Below are 20,193 nucleotides of genomic sequence, written 5' to 3' on the forward strand. Positions count from 1 at the left end.
TAGGAACTTCTCAGTTTGTAGTTCAAGTAGAATGTGGACACACATCTCTTCTGTTTTTGTACCTCCTATCTCTGAAACAGTGAGCTTACTCCTTTGGCAGGGAAACCTTGTTATGCCTCCAGGAAAATTCTAGATCCCTTAAAGCACTGTCCCATCTCTGCTTCCTAGACCCCAGAGTCTTTGTCTTCATTGCATGCTTGTTTGTCACTTCTCTTGGTTCCTGGATACATGAACTGTTATCCCAGAAAGCTGCCAGCTCCCAGATGCTACTAATAGCTGCGAAATGGAGGTGGGTGAGTGTCACGAGGAAGTCTTTTTTCTTTTTTGCTTCCAAATTTTCTGGGGACTCTTGTAAGCTGGTTCCTATGAATAGCCACATGGGTGTGGGATGTCCAGGAAAGAGGAGAAAGAGTGAAGGGCTGGATCCTTGACAATAGCACAAGTGACGTTTTACTGTAACTCTGGTTGTATAGCTGCCTTGTGACCTGTTCTCCACCCCCTAGTCCCCAATCCTTGAACAAGACTTAAGAATCACTCCAAGCAGTGCCAGGGCTCTGTCTTCCATGGAGGCTTTCCCAACTCCTCCTCTACTCTTCGAGTGACCACCGAAAACCCCAGTCTTACCTTCTTGCTTTTGTTGTGTAGATTTTTTTCTCAATAGAGTTACCGCCTGAAGAAGAGAGCTTGCTTTCTGGAGAGGAAGAGGGCCCCTGACAGATGAACCTACCTTTCTCCTGTATCATAGCAGAATCATTACCAAAGTGTCTGCTAACGTAAAATAAAGTCCTGGTAGTAGGAAGTGGGAATGAGGTGGAAGAAGGAGAACCATGATTGGAGTCTTCGAGAGAACCCTATAAACAGTGGCCCTTCTCTCCCTCTCAAGATGTCACACACCTGAGAAACAAAAGCAGAGGACAGGACAGATTGAAACCTATTTACTCCCTTTTCCCAACACCCAAGCAGTGTAACTTCCCTTCCCCATGGGAAAAGTGAGCTTCTGACCACACCAGAATTAGACAGGAGCTCACACAAGGTGCTTCTGGAGGGCAGCTTGTTCTGAAGAGGCCCACTGTTTAATTCCTGGGTTAGAGTCAGAGGTAGGAGTGAGGCCATGAGTCTTACAGTAGGTAGGGCTCCCCATGTGAGGAAACCGGGTGGAATGAGGAGTCTGATTCATTCTGTTGACACCCTGTTCAAGTGGAGCATTTGACTAACAAACTGTGGCAGTGAGCCTTTGCTGGCCAGGAGAAGGGAATAGCAAGGCTGCCACAATTATATCTGTAGTGTCACCTATTGTAAGCCTGTGTGTATGAGGGTGATTGGGGCTGCTGAAATCAGAGTGAAATAAATTTAGAAACTGAGTAGGCGAGGTGCTGGGCAGGGCATCTATCAGGATTGTGTAGGCTTATTCTATTGATGTCGCTTATCGGGAGCTGCTCTCCATCTCTTCTCTCCAAGAGTCTGCCTGTCATCCCTCAACTAAGGAGAAGGACCTTTTCCAGCCAGGGTTACCTCCCGGTGATCATGATGCCATTGCTTCTGAATCCTTAGCGAAAAAAGATCTAAAATTTGTCTCTTACAGTTGGAACACTTTTGAATTCCACATGTTATCACTGTGAGAATGAGCCTTTCTTCTCTCTCTCAGGTGTTATTTTTAGTCCCTGGGATGTCATTAAGTGTTGGATGTTGCTCTTACATGCACCAGGGCTGGGTACCATGGACAGCGGCCCAAAGATTCGATTGCATCCCTACTTGCTGTGACCGCCCCCCCCCCCCAACTCTAGCACATTGTGTGCATGAGAATTCTTCTTTCTTTCCTTTTAATAAAATGTTGATGACTATGTACCTCAAAACTTACATAGCCCCTAACATACGAAAAGTTCTTAAAATGATGAATTTTGAATCCTAAAGCTCATGTTTTGATAGAGTATTAGATAATTATCTTCATGTTAAAAGTCACTGAATTTTAGAGCAGGGAAATTTTCAAAGATGTAAAAGTGCTTCTAGAGTAGGATCATTGAGACTTTCAATTTTCAGATATTAATTTTTCTCCACCCTAGGTACTCCACTGCTGGAGTTTCAGTGATTAAAAATTATTTTTAAGATTGTATATGCAAAATATTTTTCAGAAGCTCGGCTGTCTGGGAGTGGCAGTCATCTGTTGAATGCTGCAAGGTGGCTTAGAGTCAGCTGTTAGAGAAAACTTTTCTTTCTTTTTGGTAGAGCTGAGATCTATTTGTGTATTCAGATTTTGAGTGGGATGTTTTCAGTAGGCTCCATGGAGATTTTACAGCATGATTCTCACTAATGTGTGTTTACACTATCTTTCCAGATGATAAGCAAAATGGGGTTTAAAAGGCTCAAATAAAAAGCTCACCTCTGAGTTTAAGAGTTGTTGGTTCTCCGTGGTTGTTGATTTTGATGATGAAGCTGTCAGAAATATGCCCTTTAAAAAGAAATCTTTGTGGGAAAGTGGGAGACATAATAAAATAGGAAAATAAAGTCAGTTATTTTGTTGGGGGTATTCATACTATCTTTCCATCTTGAGAAATTATTCTCATTTCAATTGTATTGCCTTGGTGATATGGCTGCATTTTGACAAAACAGAATTAAACCATGAACTGGAAGCTCTGTGTGCCTAGCTCCTGTCATAAGATTTTTTTTTCACTGTTACCTTCATTATGGAATAAGATCTCCAGTGTGCTGGCAAAAAAAAAATAAAAGACAGTTTCTTAGTTGTTAAACACAACAAAGATTGCTTGTCTCAGAATTCTAGGACAGCACAAGTGAAAAGAATAGGTACTCAAAATAAATTGACCACAAATAAGTAGAACTGTATTTGCTTTTTAGGATTGGGTATGTAAATACAAACAAGCAGGGCATGAGAACTAGTTCATGAGAACTAGGCCTGTGGCTCAGTCTGAAACCTGTAAACACGGCCAGGATTGTCGGCGTATCTGTCAGCATATCAAGGAGACCTGGAGGAACTCACTCTCTCGCCCTCTGTTTATGAAGCTTCTGTAGCTCGGTGAAACAATTTACACACATAATTTTGACTTCTTGAAGGGAAGCGGGTTCTTTCTATAGTTAGTGCCAGCGCAAGCAGGAAATAATTTTTCATATTACTGTTTGTGTAAAGACAGAGAAAGAACATATCTATTCTAATCGACAAAAGTGTGAAAACCAGATTTGGCCAGATAAATACTGTTCTATCAAATTTGCCCTAATACTGTATCAAGCCAGCTCTTCCCAGATAACCATTTTGTCAGCCCAAGAACACATTAGCTCATATCTCCACTCTCACAAAATGTTTCATTCTTCTTCTTCTTTTTTTTCTCAGTGGACTGCTCTGCTTACTGGCAAATAAGCCATGTAATTTTGCCTAGCAACCCTTCAGTGGAAACACAGCCATGCTCTTTCTCTGTATGTAGTAAGGGAGGTGGAACGGGGCTGGAATGTGAGATCTCTTTCTTGCATGGTCCTTCTGCACCTGACCCCACATATCTTGTGATATCACAAGCAGGATCTCAGTTCTTGGCTGTTTCCATAGGATGACGAATATCTGGAGAGACACTAATGGAAGGGTACATAAAATCCTTCCAAGAATGTGAACTGAGACTGTCAGAGTGCCCGAACCGGTCCCTATACAACAGAAAAAGAAAGGGAGAAGGAATTTTTTTTACCTCATTGAAAAGGAGGTATTATATTAGGTCATTATCTCCAAGAAAGGACAGCTAGCAATGACCACTTCCTGAAGTTAAGCAAAAATGATCTTTTAAAATTTGTTTTGTTTTTTTCTTAAAAAAATTCTTTTAGAGACTGTAATAAGGTTTTGTGCACATCATTACCAACACCACACCCTCCACCAGTGTGTCTGCTTCTAAGCACCATTGTTTGGGTGCCCCTGTTCTCCACACCATTTGATTCTCTAAACCAGTTCTCAGATTCTGTTGCCTTTGTCCATTTGTTATTTCCTTACTGTGTCATTATCTTACTTTATGTTCTGTGTATGAGAGAGATCATTCTGTATCTGTCCCTCCCCTTCTGGCCAACTTCACTTAACATGATACTCTACAAATCATCCAATGTAATAGTGTATTTCAGTTTTTTAATAGTCATGTAATAACCAATTGTGTGTACATTTCAGATTTTCTCTATCCATTCATCTGTTCTTGAACACTTGGGTTGTTTCTAGATTAGGGGTATTCACGTGAATAGTGCACCTATGAACAGAGGAATACACATGTCTTTTTATAATAGTCTGTGGTTATTTACAGGTAGACAACAAGAAGCAGAATGCTGATTGTTATAAATTCAATTCTTAGTTTTTTTCAGAAGTGTCTATATTTTTTTCCAAAAAAGTTGAACCAGTTGACATTCCCACCAGCAGTGGGTGAAGATTCCTTTTTCCTCACTTCCATGCCAACATAGGATGTTTCTTTGTGATACGTGCCAGTCTCACTGACATAAGGTGCTATCTTGTTTTAATATACATTTATCTAATGATCAATGATGCAGAGCATTTTAAAAAATGAATCTATTGGGTATCTGTATGTCTTCTTTGAAGAAGTTTCTGTTCATCTCCCCACTTTTGATTGGGGTTTGATAGAAATTTTTTCTAGTTGAATTTTGCAAGTGCTTTTTTATATCTTAGATATGAAACCTTTGTCAGATGAATGTTGGGCAAAAGTATTCTCCCAGTCTTTAGAGTATCTTTGTATTCTGGTCAGCATTCTTTTTAGAGCACAGAAGTACCTGAAGTTTTATGTAGTCCTATTTGTTTATAAACAAAAATGAGATTAAACTAGATATGCAGACTGGCCATTTCTCAGCTGCCAAGGGCTATGTTTTATTTGGAACCATTGTCATCAAAGGGAAGATTTAAATTTTTACATTAAATATAATTGCTAGAATAAAGGATATGTGTCAGGCACAGTGCAAAGGTTTTACATACATAACGGACTCCTCCAAATAATCATCTGAAGTGAATGATCATCTTCTTTATTTGAATAGAAAAAACTGATGCACAGAGAGGTTGACAGATGTGCCTGTGGTCGCTGAGCTATTTAGCATTAGGAATAGGGATACATCTCAGATAGAGACTAGACTCCAAGTCCTTTAGTCTCACTTATAATAGTAGTGAACTAATTTCTACCTAGTAGAAGGGTTACTTGGGATATGAAACCTGATGGCATGGAAGACAATTTGTGTTTCTACTTAAAGTTACAGTTTAAATTGTTCAGTTTAGCAACCAGAGAGATAGTCCAAGGGTTAAAACATTTTTTCTTGCACATGACCAACCCTGGTTCAATTGCTGGAAGCACATATGGTCCCTTAAGTCCCACCAGAAGTGATCCTTGAGCACAGAACCAGGAGTAAGTCCAAAGCCCTGTCAGGTGTGGCCCCAACACCTGTCCCCACCCTCACCCCTCACCCTTTGAAAGTTCAATTTAGGCAATAGTTGAAAACCTGTATCTAGAGGACAACAAAAACATGAGTATCCAAAATAACAGATCTGCTAAAAATGTACACCCACACCACCTCCTTTTATAGTGAAGTCTGGGCACACACATTTTCATACACCTACACACACAGACATGCAAGACATTTGATTTCTTAAGTCCCTTCAATATCCCAATAATAAAATACCTCAATATTCTATTGAAATAGTACCTGGACCTCACTCTCACCTGTCTGGTAGCAGCAGTCCCAGAATACATGCCCCAGTGAGCACTGGGGAGTGAATTACCTTGCTCATATTCTCCAATGGAGTGCAGTGAAGATACCGGGATCCATTGTTTGTGACCCACTCACTTCCTTCCCTGCCACCAAACGAATCCTGTCTTGTGCCACTTTCCCTTCCACCCAGTTCCCCTCCACCCCCAATCTCATGTGCTTTCTCAAGTCTGCCTTTGCCTTACATCCCCTTTTGGTTGGCAGTTGCATTCATCTCCCAATTTGTGACTTAGCAAGTGTCTCTTGAAAACACTTAATTCACTTTAATTTCATTATGCATCTGAGGAGAACAATTTATACAGGGAAAATGATTCTCACATTGCCAGCAGTGTGATTACCTTAATGATCTACGATAAAGGCTCCTTTGGGACTCTAAAGTTTTGCATGTGGTCTAGGAACAAAAAGAAGCTAACAATAAATAACTTTGCTTATTCTCAGAGGGGCCCAACTGTCCTCACCAAGCCTTCCTAAGAATAGCTAAGAATAACTAACATACAAGCCCATGGAATGGGCAATTGTCCCTGTGGTTGTCAAGATACTTTCATTTGTGAAAACAATTGGGATTTTCACTAACTGTTTTAACAGTGCTGCATGCTCTTTTATTTTGAGCTGGTTTTTCTGAAGCGTTGGAAAGGGACTATATGAGAGCATGGATCAAATGATTTTTCCTTCTTTCCCTCTTTGTGTTGAGTGCTCTCTTAGGAACCAAAAACACTTAGCTCCTTTTGGTAATGCTAAGGGAATATATTAATCTGGGAATTGGAGTTTTAACAGGGATTGCAATTTTTAAAATTTTTAGTGCAGCAGGTAAAGTATTTGCCTTGCACGTGGCCGACCCAGGTTTGATTCCTCTGGCCCTGTTGGAGAGCCCGGCAAGCTACCAAGAGTATCCTGCCCACATGGCAGAGCCTGGCAAGCTCCCCGTGGCATATTCGATATGCCAAAAACAGTAACAACAAGTCTCACAATGGAGACGTTACTGGTACCTGCTTGAGCAAATCTATGAACAACGGGAGCACAGGACAGTGCTACAGTACTTATTTTTATAAAGTTGTTCAAAATAGTTCATTACAGATAATATTCAAACACCAAACCCACCACTGTGCACCTTCCCACAACCATAAGAGGAAAGTGTATGAAAATTGTTGTATTTCATACTGGAGTCAGTTAAGCCCTTGCATAAAAGATTACAAACATATATGTTAAACCCAAACAAATGTGTGCTACTTTTGGTACATTAGTGGGTTAGGGTATAAGAGGTCATGTTTTGTGTCACTCTCTTCCAAGAGCTTTATTTTGTAGTCTCTGGATTTTAGCCGTTGATGAGATTACTTGGCACCAGAGGCAATTTGTGGGTGTGACTGCCAAGCTACTGAAAAACTGGGAAGCTAGGGGAAGGAGGTCCAAGTGAGTTTGGAGATCTCAGTCATGGGTCCCGCATACCTGGTGTGTAAACTCACACAAAAGGGGGCACGGCACCCACAGCGGCGGTGGCTCTATCTCTCCCACCGCCCGCGTTCGGTAGTCTCACCCTTCTCCCACCCCAGAGAGGTCGATGGCGATGGTCAGGCGGAGGAAGGAACGAGGGCCAGGCTGGTAGGTATTAGTCGTAGTTTATTCTGATTCTCTCCTCATCTGTCTCTGCTCTCTCTCTTCTTCTCTCTCTGCTCCCCATTCTTCCTCCCCAGCTACTTCATTCTCCTTCTCCATTCCCCTTCATCCTCCTCTCTCTTCTGATCCTCTCTGAACCCTCTTCTTCCTTCTGCCCCTAGCCCACTCCTACAGTCTAGTTAAATCCTCTCTCCATGAGGAATTGGGGAAACAATTACATAGGTGCGGTCACAATCAATAGGGGTAGAGATCAACAGGGGTAGAAATCTTAGCCTCAGGGAAGACCGCTCCTAGGACAGATCCTTCCTCAGCAGGAGGACCCACCCTAGAGCATAATCCCATGGGCGTGCCTCTCCTCTCCTTGTCCGACAAGCATATAAGAATATAATATAAATCATTTTGTATGGATACAGTAAGAAATATCTTAAACTTATAGAATTGCTCTCCTAGGGCCATCTCGATCTCAGACTACGGTGCTCAGGCCAGATAGTCTTTCCCACCCCTAGCAGGATCCTAGTCTTGTTGTTACCTTTGGATCATGACAGCATTTGTCTATGATCAAACTCTTAACTTATAGTTAAGAATCGTGGCACTTTGGCCTGGCCCATTTCGCTGCCAGGGTAGCTCACTGCTTGCCCTGGGTCCATTCAGTCCCTCGTCGGGACCCTGCTTTTGGGGTGTTAGGAACTAAGGGCAACTGAGGCTAAGTCGAGAAAGCAGATGCCCGGGAGTGAATAATATTCAAGGCCAATCAAATCCTAAGTTACAAAGCATAATGTTAACGGTCTTCCTGTATCTATACAAAAAGGATATTACTTTAAAGTAAACTGTTCATAAGGCATAAGGAGAGGAAAAAGGCAATATTTCACTCATACATATAAAATCATAGATTTCTGGGAAACTGATCTTACAAATTAACAAAGTCTGATTAAGGGGAAAGCTGATTAACTGGGTGGGAAGGAGAGCATAGGGAAGACTGTTTACATGTTTACATGTAAACACAATGGAAGTGGAAGTGCCTCTGGAGCACTGTGGTGGGTGTAACCAGATAAAACCTAAGCTTCTTGAAGGACAAAGCAATGTTACCCAACACCTGGGAAGATTTGTGAAAATATTTCCCCCACTGTTTTCTTTGAATTGCCCACTCTATTTTGCTGTATTGAATATATGTGGAGCCCTGCACCCCAGAGGTAAGACTGAGTGGCTTTTATTGGAGGAAAGTACTCTTTAGTCCCTTGACATTTTTCAGCAAAGTAGCAGCAATATTTTGCCTCAGAAGCAGGGATGGAAGAAGGGATGAAAGAAAATGAGACTGAAAGATAACTCACCTTCCAATCTCTGTCTTTGTTTTTTTCACAGTGAACACTCCTAGTGTTGAGTCAAGTTTAGGTTGATCTGAGAATCATCTCTCTTGACTTTCTCTGTCTTGGGAAAGCCAGCTGGCATATTGTGACTGAAATTTAGGAATTCCTGGATGGATTCCTTCGTCTTCCTTCCAAAAAGAGGAACACAGAATGGTTTTCTCTTCAAAGGGGGTGGTCTGATTTATTTTGCCATAGGGTGGACTCTAGTTAACTCTATCACAGTTAGAGAAGTGTGGGCTCCATAGGTAAGTTGAAATCACATCAGAACTGTAATGTTGCCTCTCCCTCAGTTATCAACATTACTTTATGCCAATTCTGTAGCTCCTAGTGGCTTCTCTTTTTTTGCACCTGTGAAACGATAAAATATGAATGCAAAAGTCTGTCTGTGCTCTGAGGTTTTCTGTCTTGTATCTCACCAGTAGTCAGGGACTAGAAAGTAAAAGACAAAAACTTTTTCACTTTGATTGCCCCCAATATGGTGAACTTTTGCAGAAAGTCAAGTTAGGCAATATAGATAAAGCTCAGGCAATCTGATGTTAAAGACATGTTTGATAATATATAGTTTTGGTGGAATTGTAAGATCTTTGAGGCATCTTTAAAGATTATTCAGAGCTTGGGATGTGACTTAAGTTATAGGGCATGTTTGTGTCTGGCATGTGTGAGGTTCTTTGTTTGATCTCCAGCAACACGTGAACCCCCAAGAACCCCCTCCAACTTAAGTAACCAAACAACACAACAGAACAAAACATAGCAAACCTCTAAGTATTGTTCTGTTCAGAGGTACTGCCATCTTTAGTACATTCAAGGGAAATCCCAGTGGGACTTACAGCCCACCTCTGAAGACCATTGGCATGATGTCTTTGTCATGGTATCAGTTTAATTCCCATTCCAAATGTATTATAATCCATAAATGCCTCCTTCATAAGCAGATACAATATGATACTCTAGCTAGTCCATATTAGACAGTGACCCATGTCTTTCTAATTCAGATTTCTGTTGCTCGGCATACGCCCAATTCCTTTGCTAGGCATACACCCAAATAAACTTGTTGACCACAGACAAAGCTGAAATACATATGTGTATTAAGAGTAAGTTGGAAATATGTATACCCTGCAGAGAAAGGTGGGTAAAAGGAAGGAGTGTGAAGCACACAGATAGTTGGTTAGAATTTGTTTCAAAAGAGAATGGGAATGGTTGTTTTCCTTTTTGTCCAAATATTTGGACTTGCCTGAGGCCATTTATTTCCCACCCTGACCCTCAAACACATTCCCTTTGACACAAGGATGGCCCAACATCTAATTCATCGAGCCCACAGTGGAGAGAACTCCACACCTGTGCTCTCCTAAGGGATGTGGAGTAATAATAATACCACACAAAATATGTCAGCAAATCCCTTCTTGGTCAGCACTAGTTAAGGGAGATTGGAAAGTTGGGCTGCTTTTGTGCTACAACACAAAGCACATCTGACATTAGAGTGAAGCAGGGTTTCTTGACCTGGTGCCCATGAGCAGGTTCCTAGTCTAACAACCAGTTCAGCCATCTGAAAAATTCTGGCTGAGGCTTCACTCCACACCTTCAGCAGATTTCACAAACCCTTCTTCACCAACCCCAGGAGTCAAAAGAGGTTGAGAGCCCCTGCCATAACACACTTTTTCCTTGTATTAAAATTAAAGAAAAGTGGTTTACAGAGTTATTGATACTTGAGTCTTAGGCATACAATACTTCAACATCAATCCCACCATTGGTGTCAACCTCCCTAAAAAAGTATTCCCTTATTCCCTCCCCACCCCACCCTTGCCTGTCAATTTGATAGACAAGTTTCAAAGTTTCAGTGCGTGCAGTTTAGACCATATTTACAGTTTTGTTGATGGATGGCTATATCACTCACCAATACCGATAGTGTTAACTGAAGCCCTGATTTACCCATTACTTTCAGTTCTCTCCTCCCCCCCCCCCCCCCCCCCCCCCCGATTTCTTTCCTTCTCTGTCCCTCTCCTGTCTAAACACTGGGCTTAAGGGATAACACTTTTTTTTCTGTGCCTCTGAGTCTAGGATCACAAAGCTGACTTGGCCTATCTTTCTCCTTTTGCTCTTCCTAGAAAAAGCAAGTGAGCCAGACCAAGATCCGGGTCATCTCCACCATCCTCTTCATCTTGGCTGGCTGCATCGTGTTTGTGACGATTCCTGCTGTCATTTTCAAATACATTGAGGGGTGGACTGCCTTGGAGTCCATTTACTTTGTGGTGGTCACTCTCACCACAGTGGGCTTTGGTGATTTTGTGGCAGGTAAGCAAGTGTCCTGGGGCCTCTCTCTCTTGGAGAGTTGGGGAGGGGGAGGGGGAGAGTTCTGTTGGTAATACTTTTCCAAATGAAGAGAAAGGATGAGTGGGTGAGGCTGATTAAAAAAAGAAGCCCAGTGGTAGCTCCACTGCCCAGTAAGAGGCAGGGAACCTCTCTGATGGAAATACAGGAGAGGAAAGCCAGTGGCTGCCTCTCCCCCGCCATGCTCACGGCCCTGATCATGTGAACTGTGCATGACCAGGAGGACCTTTCCTATGGAATTTGGGACTTCCCAATTGTACTAAGGCTCTTTGGATCACTTGAGATAGGGTGTTTTCACAAGGGGTAAATATGAAACTCTAAGTATGAAACTCCAGAGATATCAGCATGACTTTTGGCTCACCCCAACTTTCATGATATTTCCTGACACTAGGAGAGAGCCACTGTCCCTGCAAAAGTGCTGTGTCTTGCATGTCTGAATGTAAAACAAAGCGTTTGGGTTGGGGGGGGGGGGGGACACAACTGCTTCCAGGACTTCCTAATGGTAACATAATTGATTAGATTCTACCTGAGCACACGTGGGCGCAGTAGCCTTCATAGTAAAAACAGATGCCAGAGTTATGTTTTAGGAAGCAAAGGTGAGCTCCCATTAACATCATCTAGGATTGGGAACTTGAACATGAATTGAGCCCTAACTTCTTACATGCACCCTGGTGAGAAGGGATGAGCAAAGGAACATGCAACTCCTCTTTTCTTCCAACGGGAGAGTTCGAGGTACTCAGATGTGGGTTATTTTCCCAAGAGGTGACCATACTCATCAAACAATCATTTTTGGATTGGAATATTGTGTGTGTATGTGAGTGTGTGTGTGTTCCCCAACAATTCTTGAGTCAGCAAAAGTCTGTGCTTTCTTCCCAGGCTCAGCTCCAGGTTTTGATCTGAGTTGTGCCTTGGTTTCCCCATGGATTCCCAGGCACATTAGAAGGCCAGAGAACTCATCAGCTGGAATCTAAAACACAAGAAATTCAGGGGAGGGGTAAAGGACCACAGAAGGCTGCTTGTTGTAGAAAGGCACTTGTGTGCACATTCAGGATAGGTGAACCATTGCGTTGGTGGTATAGTGGTTAGCCTAGCTGCCTTCCAAGATAGGTGATGTGAAAGAGTGATTTTTGTAGGTCTCCCAAATGAGCAGCAGAAGACTTGAGCCATCCCTGTGTAGTTGCCAGGACATTTTTTTCTGCCCTTTTTTAATGACTGAGGACTAAGAATCTCAGTCATTACATTGAGGAAGTGATTAAATGAGATAGTACAGTGGGGTAGGGCACTTGCCTTGCATGTAAGCCAACCCAGGTTCAATCCCTAGCTTCTCATATGGTCCCCTGAGCACTGATAAGGAGTGATTTCTGAGCTAGGAGTAGCCTAGGGAAGAACATTGCTGGGTGTGACCCAGCCCCTCCCCACCCTTTCCAAACCCGAAAAGTAGTTGACAATAAAACCCAAAGCCTGGGACCCCACCTGTGTTTCCTTCCATGTGGTGGTCAGGCTTTGTCCACATATTGGGTAGAGACATCACCTGATGCCCTTTGAATAGAGGCCTGTAGCCTTGAGGAGACCCCGAGCCTATCCTGACCCCCAGAGCAAGGGCAGGAAGGGAGAGGAACAAAGATCTGGTGAATTCCTTTAAAGACTCAGGGAAATACCTCTCACTAAACATAGTTTCACAGACATCTTTCAGCGTGCTGTTCACCCCGAGTTATCATGGAACTGGGCTGTGCTTCCTGGGCTGTCCACAGGACAGTTTGAGGATCTGTGTAACAAAGTCTGTGCCCTCGCTCACTGCTCAGTTTGTCTTGTTCATCTGCTTATCCACATCTCAGAGGACAGAGTCCTCACACTCTAAACGCTACAAATGCTGAGATTTATAGGAAAGCCCTCTAGGTTTATCACAAACCATGGTGACAGTGGACACTTAGTACCTTCCAGCCCTTGACAGTTATCTTGTTCTGAAAAGTGACCTCCTCAGTCAGGTGGGGTGGAGAGTACCCCAAGCAGTGCTCAGGAGAGCCAGAGACCACTCTGGGTGGTGCTTGTGCAGACAGGACAGTGCTCTGGTCTAGTGGTACTGAGGACCCAAGGCCACATCTGTTTGTGTGTGGGAAGCCACAAGGTGCCAAGTATCAAACTCAGGGTCCCCACTTGCAAGACCTGCACTTGAGGCACTTCCCTAGTCCCACACGGCACTCTTTTTTCAACCCCCTTATAGCTGACGACAGAGCCATGTTTCCTTTGTTCCAAGTCTCCACACACAGGGGTGACCTATAATTCACGGTGACCCAGCCCTTCTTGTCCCCAGTATCCAGTTTACATAGACCAGTCTGAAGAATATTCAGCCCAACACTTGGAAGTTTGTCCCAACTTCTGGGCAGTGCTCTAAGAGCAATGTATGGAAGGATGTTGGGGCATTGAGAAGGTGACAGTGGTCATGATTTGATACACGTCAGTTCTGCTACAGATAAAATGATGATACTTAACACCGTGATGGATTTTAAGAGCTGGTTTATTTTGCAACCAACTTACTTTAGGGTAATCGGTCATCAGGACACTTTGAGAGCCCAGAATTTCAGAACTGGCACCCGCAAGGCCACGTACACAGTTGTTTATTGTCTTGTTTACGAGCGCACCCTAGTGGCAGCCTTCATCGGTGACTTGGTAAGGTAAACTCCCATAGTCCCATAGATAAAGCAGCAGAGAAAGGAAATGAAGGCCTGAAACCACTTAATGTTGCAAAACTCTAATTATGGAGAGGAAGCAATGTAGGAGAGCTGCCTAAGAGGTTTTTTTTTAAGTGCCACAAAACCAATAAAGGTGTTTTTTAAGAAAGGGTGGGCTAAACCAAACCAGAGAGGGTTGGCCACAGAACCCTTTGAGTGATACTTAGAGCTCAAGTTTTAGAAATGGCATGGTCTGTCCAGACCACATGGGAGGCATTGCTAAGTGGGCTTGGTTACTTTCAGAAGTGTTACAGGGCTTTTTGAACAGTGCCTGCCCACTTGCTTTGGGGAGCTTTTTTTTTTTTTTGTCCTTTTTGGGTCACACCCGGCGATGCACAAGGGTTACTCCTGGCTCATGCACACAGGAATTACTCCTGATGGTGCTCAGGAGACCGTATGGGATGCTGGAAATTGAATCTGGGTCGGCTGCGTGCAAGGCAAATGCCCTACCCACTGTGCTATCACTCCAGCCCCCTGGGGAGCTATTTTTGACACCTTCAGAGCTCAGACTGGTGCAGGAGGAGGTTACGTCCATCACCGAGAAAGACCAGTAATCACTTTTCTTATGATACTATTATGGTACTATTATGGTCAATGCATTGACCACGTCCATTGTCTTAGAAATGGCTTCCTAGGCAAGAGAGACAGTAAAGGGTGGGTGCTTGCCTTGCATGCAACCACTGGTTTTGATCCCTAGCACTGATATGGTCCCCAAGTTTTGCCAGGAGCGATTCCTGAGCACTGAGCCAGGAGTAAGCTTCCCTGAGCAACTCTCCCAGTGTGAAAACAGGCTGGTGTCAATTATTTCATGGAGATTCTTCACTTTTGTAATTGAGTGGCTTCCTTGGGCTGTGCTTGTAGGAGAGATAGACTAAATATGCTAATCATTCAAAACAAATGACTGGTCCTTGCCCTGGGACAATCAGTCAATGCGATGCAGGCAACAGGTCAATTTGGCTTGATGGATTTTTCACAATAATCCCTCTCTGTGAAATAAAGGGACTGGGCTAGCTGACCTTGAAGGTCGCATTCTGTTCTACCACGGTTAGTCAACTCAATCTAACTAACCTTTTGCATTGGCATCATGTAGACACCAGTACTTTATTCACGTTAAGTCATAATTGCTTGGGTCAGTCTTAAGGAATGCCATAAAGTCTAATATCACTTTCACTCGCCCACTCATCTTTTAGCAAATAACCACACGCTGAGAAGGAAGCGGTTTTAAAAATTCAAACCACTTGGTATTGTTTAAGTTTAAAGAAACTTAAGGAAAAAACAACCCACTGATCTGGTGGATTGTCCTTCGGCCGATTGTTCTCAGGCTCGGGTTGATGGATCAAGCTGGTCACTGACCTTTTTTGGTTTGTGGTCAAGATTTTAAGGAAGTTCAGCCATAAGTCAGACTCCTTTATGGAAGGGACACATCTCCTCCTTGCGTTCTCATTCCTTTCCTCCTCTTCCCTGCCCTGGTCTCTTTCGGGTCTAACTTATCTGAAAGCTGAGTGACAAGAGTGTGACAGCTCCTCTCTGGGGACTGCAATGTGGGCACTCTGCAAAGACCATGCACTAGATTAAAGTAATGTTTGGTTGTTTTCAGGGGGAAACGCTGGCATCAATTACCGGGAGTGGTATAAGCCCCTAGTGTGGTTTTGGATCCTTGTTGGCCTGGCCTACTTTGCAGCCGTCCTCAGTATGATCGGAGATTGGCTACGGGTTCTGTCCAAAAAGACAAAAGAAGAGGTAGGATCTCTTCTAAATCTGTGAGTGTTCGTGAGATCAGATTAGCTCCTATGAAGAATGATTTGCCTTGAGTGTTTTTACGGAATGGAGGGCTCCTAAGGCTTCCTCCACTTGAGTCATGAGCTCCATCCATGTCCAATGGAAATGGGAACTGCAGTTATTTCTGGCTCCCATGTTTTGGCAGGTGAGAAAACCTGGTGAGTCAGTCACTCACCAGCCCACGGATCATGGAAACACTAGTAAACAACGGATTGTAAAACATGAAAAGGAAAGGAAAATAAAGTAGAAATGGCGTCGACCATGGTGGGAGGAGGGTTGCAGTTGTTCTAGGCAATTCCTGACAGGCCTGGGAACACGCCCCACCCCCCAAGCGGGGCTAGGCAATCTTACTCCATTCTGTGCAGGGCTGAGTCCTGGGGGGAGGCAAACCGAGGGCAAGTGAGTCCAGGGGTTCCCCCAAGTCCTTTCTTTCACCCATGTTCTCTCTAGGTTGTCAGCTCTGTGAAAACAAATATTCCCCTCTAGTTCCCTCATGTACAGGAAAACCTCAACGAAAGCGAGGAGGAAGGAAAGGTCGATTTCATGGCTAAAACAAGTGCCCCCATAGAGCTTCTAGGAAGTGGGTTGGGGGTGGGAAGGTACAGTATTAAGAGGGCAAGGGAAGGCAAAGGGAAGATAAGAGCCAAAAAAAAAAAAATAAGAGGGACAACCTGGAGCTAGTGGGGAGGGCACTTGCCTTGCATCCCACCAACCCAGGTGCCATCTCCAGCTTCCCATAAGGTCCTCCAAAGCCACCAGGAGTGATTTCTGGGTGCAGAAACAGGAGTAAGCCCTGAGCACCGCCGGGTTGTAGCTCCAAAACAAAAAAAAAAAACCAAAAAAAGAGGGTCAGCCTCTTAAATGCCCCATCTCTTCCTTGGAGAGACACAGGTCAAGTTCAAATGGGGGGGGCGGGGGCGGTGAATCTGGAGGACAGCTACCAAGGGGAGAACTGTTCTCTGTCATGGCTGGCCCCAGGTGTTCATTTCCTGGCTGACATAAAGCCTCCGAGTCAGTTTCCACTGTCACCCACCCCAGATAGCTAGTGTACTGCCTGTAGGACAGCTGTGTTAAGGCAAGCGAGAGTAAACAGCAGAGACAACGAACTTTCCTAAACATAAAAGAAAACCCAAGTTACTCTTGGGCCCAGGAAGGCACGGATGCTGGGCCTTGTGCCCTGCAGAAGGCAGGCCAGCGGGGAAAGCTGGCCTCTGAGATTCGGAAAGTGCTCCCCTCCGCAGGCTTTGGGAACATGTCTGGTGCTCTGGGCTGGACAGCTTAGCCCTGGCCTGTTGGAGGGCGGTGGCTGACCCATTTATTAGAAAGGTGCAGCAAGCTTAACGGGACACTGACCCTAGTGCCCTGGTTCCCAGGATATACACCACATCACTCATCCAGTTCCCACTCTCAATCCTGGGGTGGGAGGGGGGAGGCCTCCAGCCTGTGTTCTCTCCTAGTCAACAAGAGATGGGGCGTTTGGGTGGCAGGAGAGATAGAGACAGAACAGCAGGTCACCATTCTCTGTCCCTGGGCGTCAGATCCCTCCCTCCAGGTCCCCCCGTACCCACCCCACTCCAGTCAACCTTCACCCTCAGGGACACCTGCTTTCAACTTTCAACCCCAGGGCTGGGCTGGGCTGGGCTGGGCTGGGGTGGCGCCGGGCTCTCCCCACCACCCCACCACCTCCAGCATTCTCAAGCACGCTCTTGCTCTCCTGTCCCCGTCCCCATCCCTTCCAGGTGGGTGAGATCAAGGCGCACGCAGCCGAGTGGAAGGCCAACGTCACGGCCGAGTTCCGGGAGACGCGGCGGCGGCTCAGCGTGGAGATCCACGACAAGTTGCAGCGCGCCGCCACCCTGCGCAGCATGGAGCGCCGGCGCCTGGGCCTGGACCAGCGGGCGCACTCGCTGGACATGCTGTCGCCCGAGAAGCGCTCCGTCTTCGCCGCCCTCGACACCGGCCGCTTCAAGGCCTCGTCGCAGGAGAGCATCAACAACCGGCCCAACAACCTGCGCCTCAAGGGCTCCGAGCAGCTGCACAAGCACGGCCAGGGCGCCTCCGAGGACAACATCATCAACAAGCTCGGCTCCACCTCGCGGCTCACCAAGAGGAAAAACAAGGACCTCAAGAAGGCCCTGCCCGAGGACGTGCAGAAGATCTACAAGACCTTCCGCAACTACTCCCTGGACGAGGAGAAGAAGGAGGAGGAGACGGAGAAGATGTGCAACTCGGACCACTCGAGCACGGCCGCGCTCACCGACTGCGTCCAGCAGCCGGCGGCCGAGAACGGCGTGGTCCCCAGCGACGCCAAAGACAGGGACCCGGAGAACAACTCTCTGCTTGAGGACAGAAACTAACGGGGATGGGACCCTCGGCTCCACCGCCGTTTGCGCGTGCGCGTGCGTGGACCTGTGTGCGTGCGTGTGCGTGCTTTGAAATCTTCACCCCGACACGCGTGCCTTAAACAGACTTCTTGCTCGTCCGAAATTACATAGCGTTGGAGAATATCTTTCACTGTGCCATATACCACCCAGAAAGCTCGCCCTGCCCAGCGGAGCCGGAGAACCAGGCCCCCGCACTCCCGAGGGCGACGCAGGGATGCCCAGGGAGTATTGGCGCCAGCGTGGGGGGTCGCGCCGGCCACCGGTGTCCAGGACGCGCCCGGGGCCTGCCTGGAGGGGTCTGCATGCCGCAGTGTGCAACTCCCAAGGCTGCAACCAGCCATCAGGAGGTGCTGTCTTGTCCTAGCACTTTGCCCTAAAGGGCAGTCATGCTGAGAGCAGCCTCCTGGAAGCAACGGGCGTTATCTCTGATGTAGAGGCCCCTTCCCAGAGCCTGTGTGCTTGGGGGGCTAGAGCTGACCTATTGGCATGTGCTCTGAGCTGGATTTTTTTTCTTTTTTTGATGCAAACCCATTCGGCGGCAAACCTAGTCTTTCTAAGTTCCAAATGAATGTCTGTGCGACCCGAGAGCACCTGAAATTTGTTGGAAGCACATAAGAGCACAGGTATTGAGAGGTGCGATTGAGTTAAAAAAAAAAAACAAACCACACTAACACTTGCAAACATGTCACACTGTGGAGATTGCAGTCACCCATGGCCGAGGCCTACTATGTTTTATTTTAGTTTCTTCCTGTCTCACAGGGGTGGGGAGCCCACGTGCAAGCTCTTCTGAGTGTTTGGCCCCCACCTCAGCAGAGTGATATAGGAAAATTCAGGCACTTTCCTCATTGGGTGCCATGGTGAAAATATGCCTCTGCGTTCCCTTTTTCTAGTGGAACATTGGTTAGAACTGGTTTAGATGAACAGGGGGAAATATACCAAAACTATTGCCTTGCATGATGCCAGTGGCTTGCTGTTCTATCTAGCTAGTCCTTTTTTTTTTCTTTTTTAAATACAAGAATAGACATCCTGCATGTCTGAGACATACCTAGAACAACCACGGTATCATTCCATCTCAGGGCTCTCTGTCCCACTGGGTGTCCCAGGTGAGACCTAGTCAGAAGATCCAATTCTGCTCTCACCAAGCAAATGGGAAACTAATCTTCCAACCAACCCTTGATTGAACTGTCATCATTGCTTGCAGCTTAAGTGCCGTTAGTACCATGGAGGGGGAGGGGTATATGACTTAAATGAAGTATTTTAAAATGTTTCACTTTTATGTTTGGGTGCTTTTTTTTTAAATTTTGAGAGCATCACTTCTTCCCTTTCTCTTTGTTCCACCCCTCAGCCCCCTGGTTAAAGTGGTTTTGAGGTATACAATATCTGACATGGGATACTTCTGCGTGTTCCTTGGGCTCAGAGTTTTTGGGGAAGCAAAGTGGGGATGCAGGGAGGGGCTGACCAGTCCTAGTTTTTGTGAAGAGGATTTCAGATGGCTTTTCATCAGAGAGGGTAAATGTGTTATTAGATCAAACACATCCTGTGATGCCTCATTCTTTACTTTAAAAAAATGGACCATTGAGAGGTTCAAACTTAGCACTTTGGTTCACACACATAAGCATTATGGATTTGGTGACACTGGGATATTGTTGGGGGGGGGATTTTACATGACTAATAGAGAGCAGATTGATCAGAAGGTCCTAGGATGAGGGGAGATTTCTAGAAAGCATATGCTTTCTCACTTCCCTAGAGAACTAATTCCATCACATTCTCAGCCACAGGAGACCTCTTCCTCTCCCTTTCCCTGAATTTCTAGCTCTTCCCCTCATGGAGTACACGCAGAACCCCCTACCCCACCCCACCCCCAGTGTCAGTTTTTAGATTCAAGTTTAAAGTTTTGGCCTTGCTTTTGGAAGAGAAGTCAAGAAGGAGTGACTTTGAGACAGCCTGTTCTATCCCAGCTGGGTTTGGGTTAGCTCCATTGGGCTGGAGAAATGGACTTCCTGTGTACACATACTAATTGACACTTGGGAGATGTTTGTGTGGTGTAGGCATTCATACTTCCTATGGGCATCATTTCAGTCTGATAAACCGTTTTCAGAAATTGGAGGAAACTGAGAATTTTCCTCCAATTTCTATGTTAAGTCAAAAAGCTTCTTGATTGAACTATCCATGGATCTCCTTTGTTTGGGTTCCTACCTATTGTGACTTAGTAACTTCTGGACAAAGAGCCCCCCCGACCCCCGAACCACCACTGCCAAGCATTCATAC

General features: G+C 45.3%; 1 protein-coding gene across 4 annotated transcripts in view; it reads left to right on the forward strand.

Annotated features, from left to right (window-relative positions):
- The window catches only part of KCNK10 (potassium two pore domain channel subfamily K member 10), a 167,696-nt gene extending 149,543 nt beyond the window's left edge, over window positions 1-18,153 (forward strand). For all 4 annotated transcript variants that reach the window (XM_056133880.1, XM_056133881.1, XM_056133879.1 and 1 more), the window contains exons 5-7: window positions 10,811-10,997; window positions 15,360-15,502; window positions 17,281-18,153. In XM_056133880.1, the coding sequence (XP_055989855.1) occupies window positions 10,811-10,997; window positions 15,360-15,502; window positions 17,281-17,898 (948 nt within the window). In that variant the 3' untranslated portion in view covers window positions 17,899-18,153. The remainder of the gene's footprint in view (window positions 1-10,810; window positions 10,998-15,359; window positions 15,503-17,280) is intronic.
- Window positions 18,154-20,193: the final 2,040 nt, after the last annotated feature.

Source organism: Sorex fumeus, unplaced genomic scaffold (assembly GCF_029834395.1).
Source record: "Sorex fumeus unplaced genomic scaffold, SorFum_2.1 ptg000098l, whole genome shotgun sequence".
In the NCBI taxonomy this organism is placed as follows: domain Eukaryota; kingdom Metazoa; phylum Chordata; class Mammalia; order Eulipotyphla; family Soricidae; genus Sorex; species Sorex fumeus.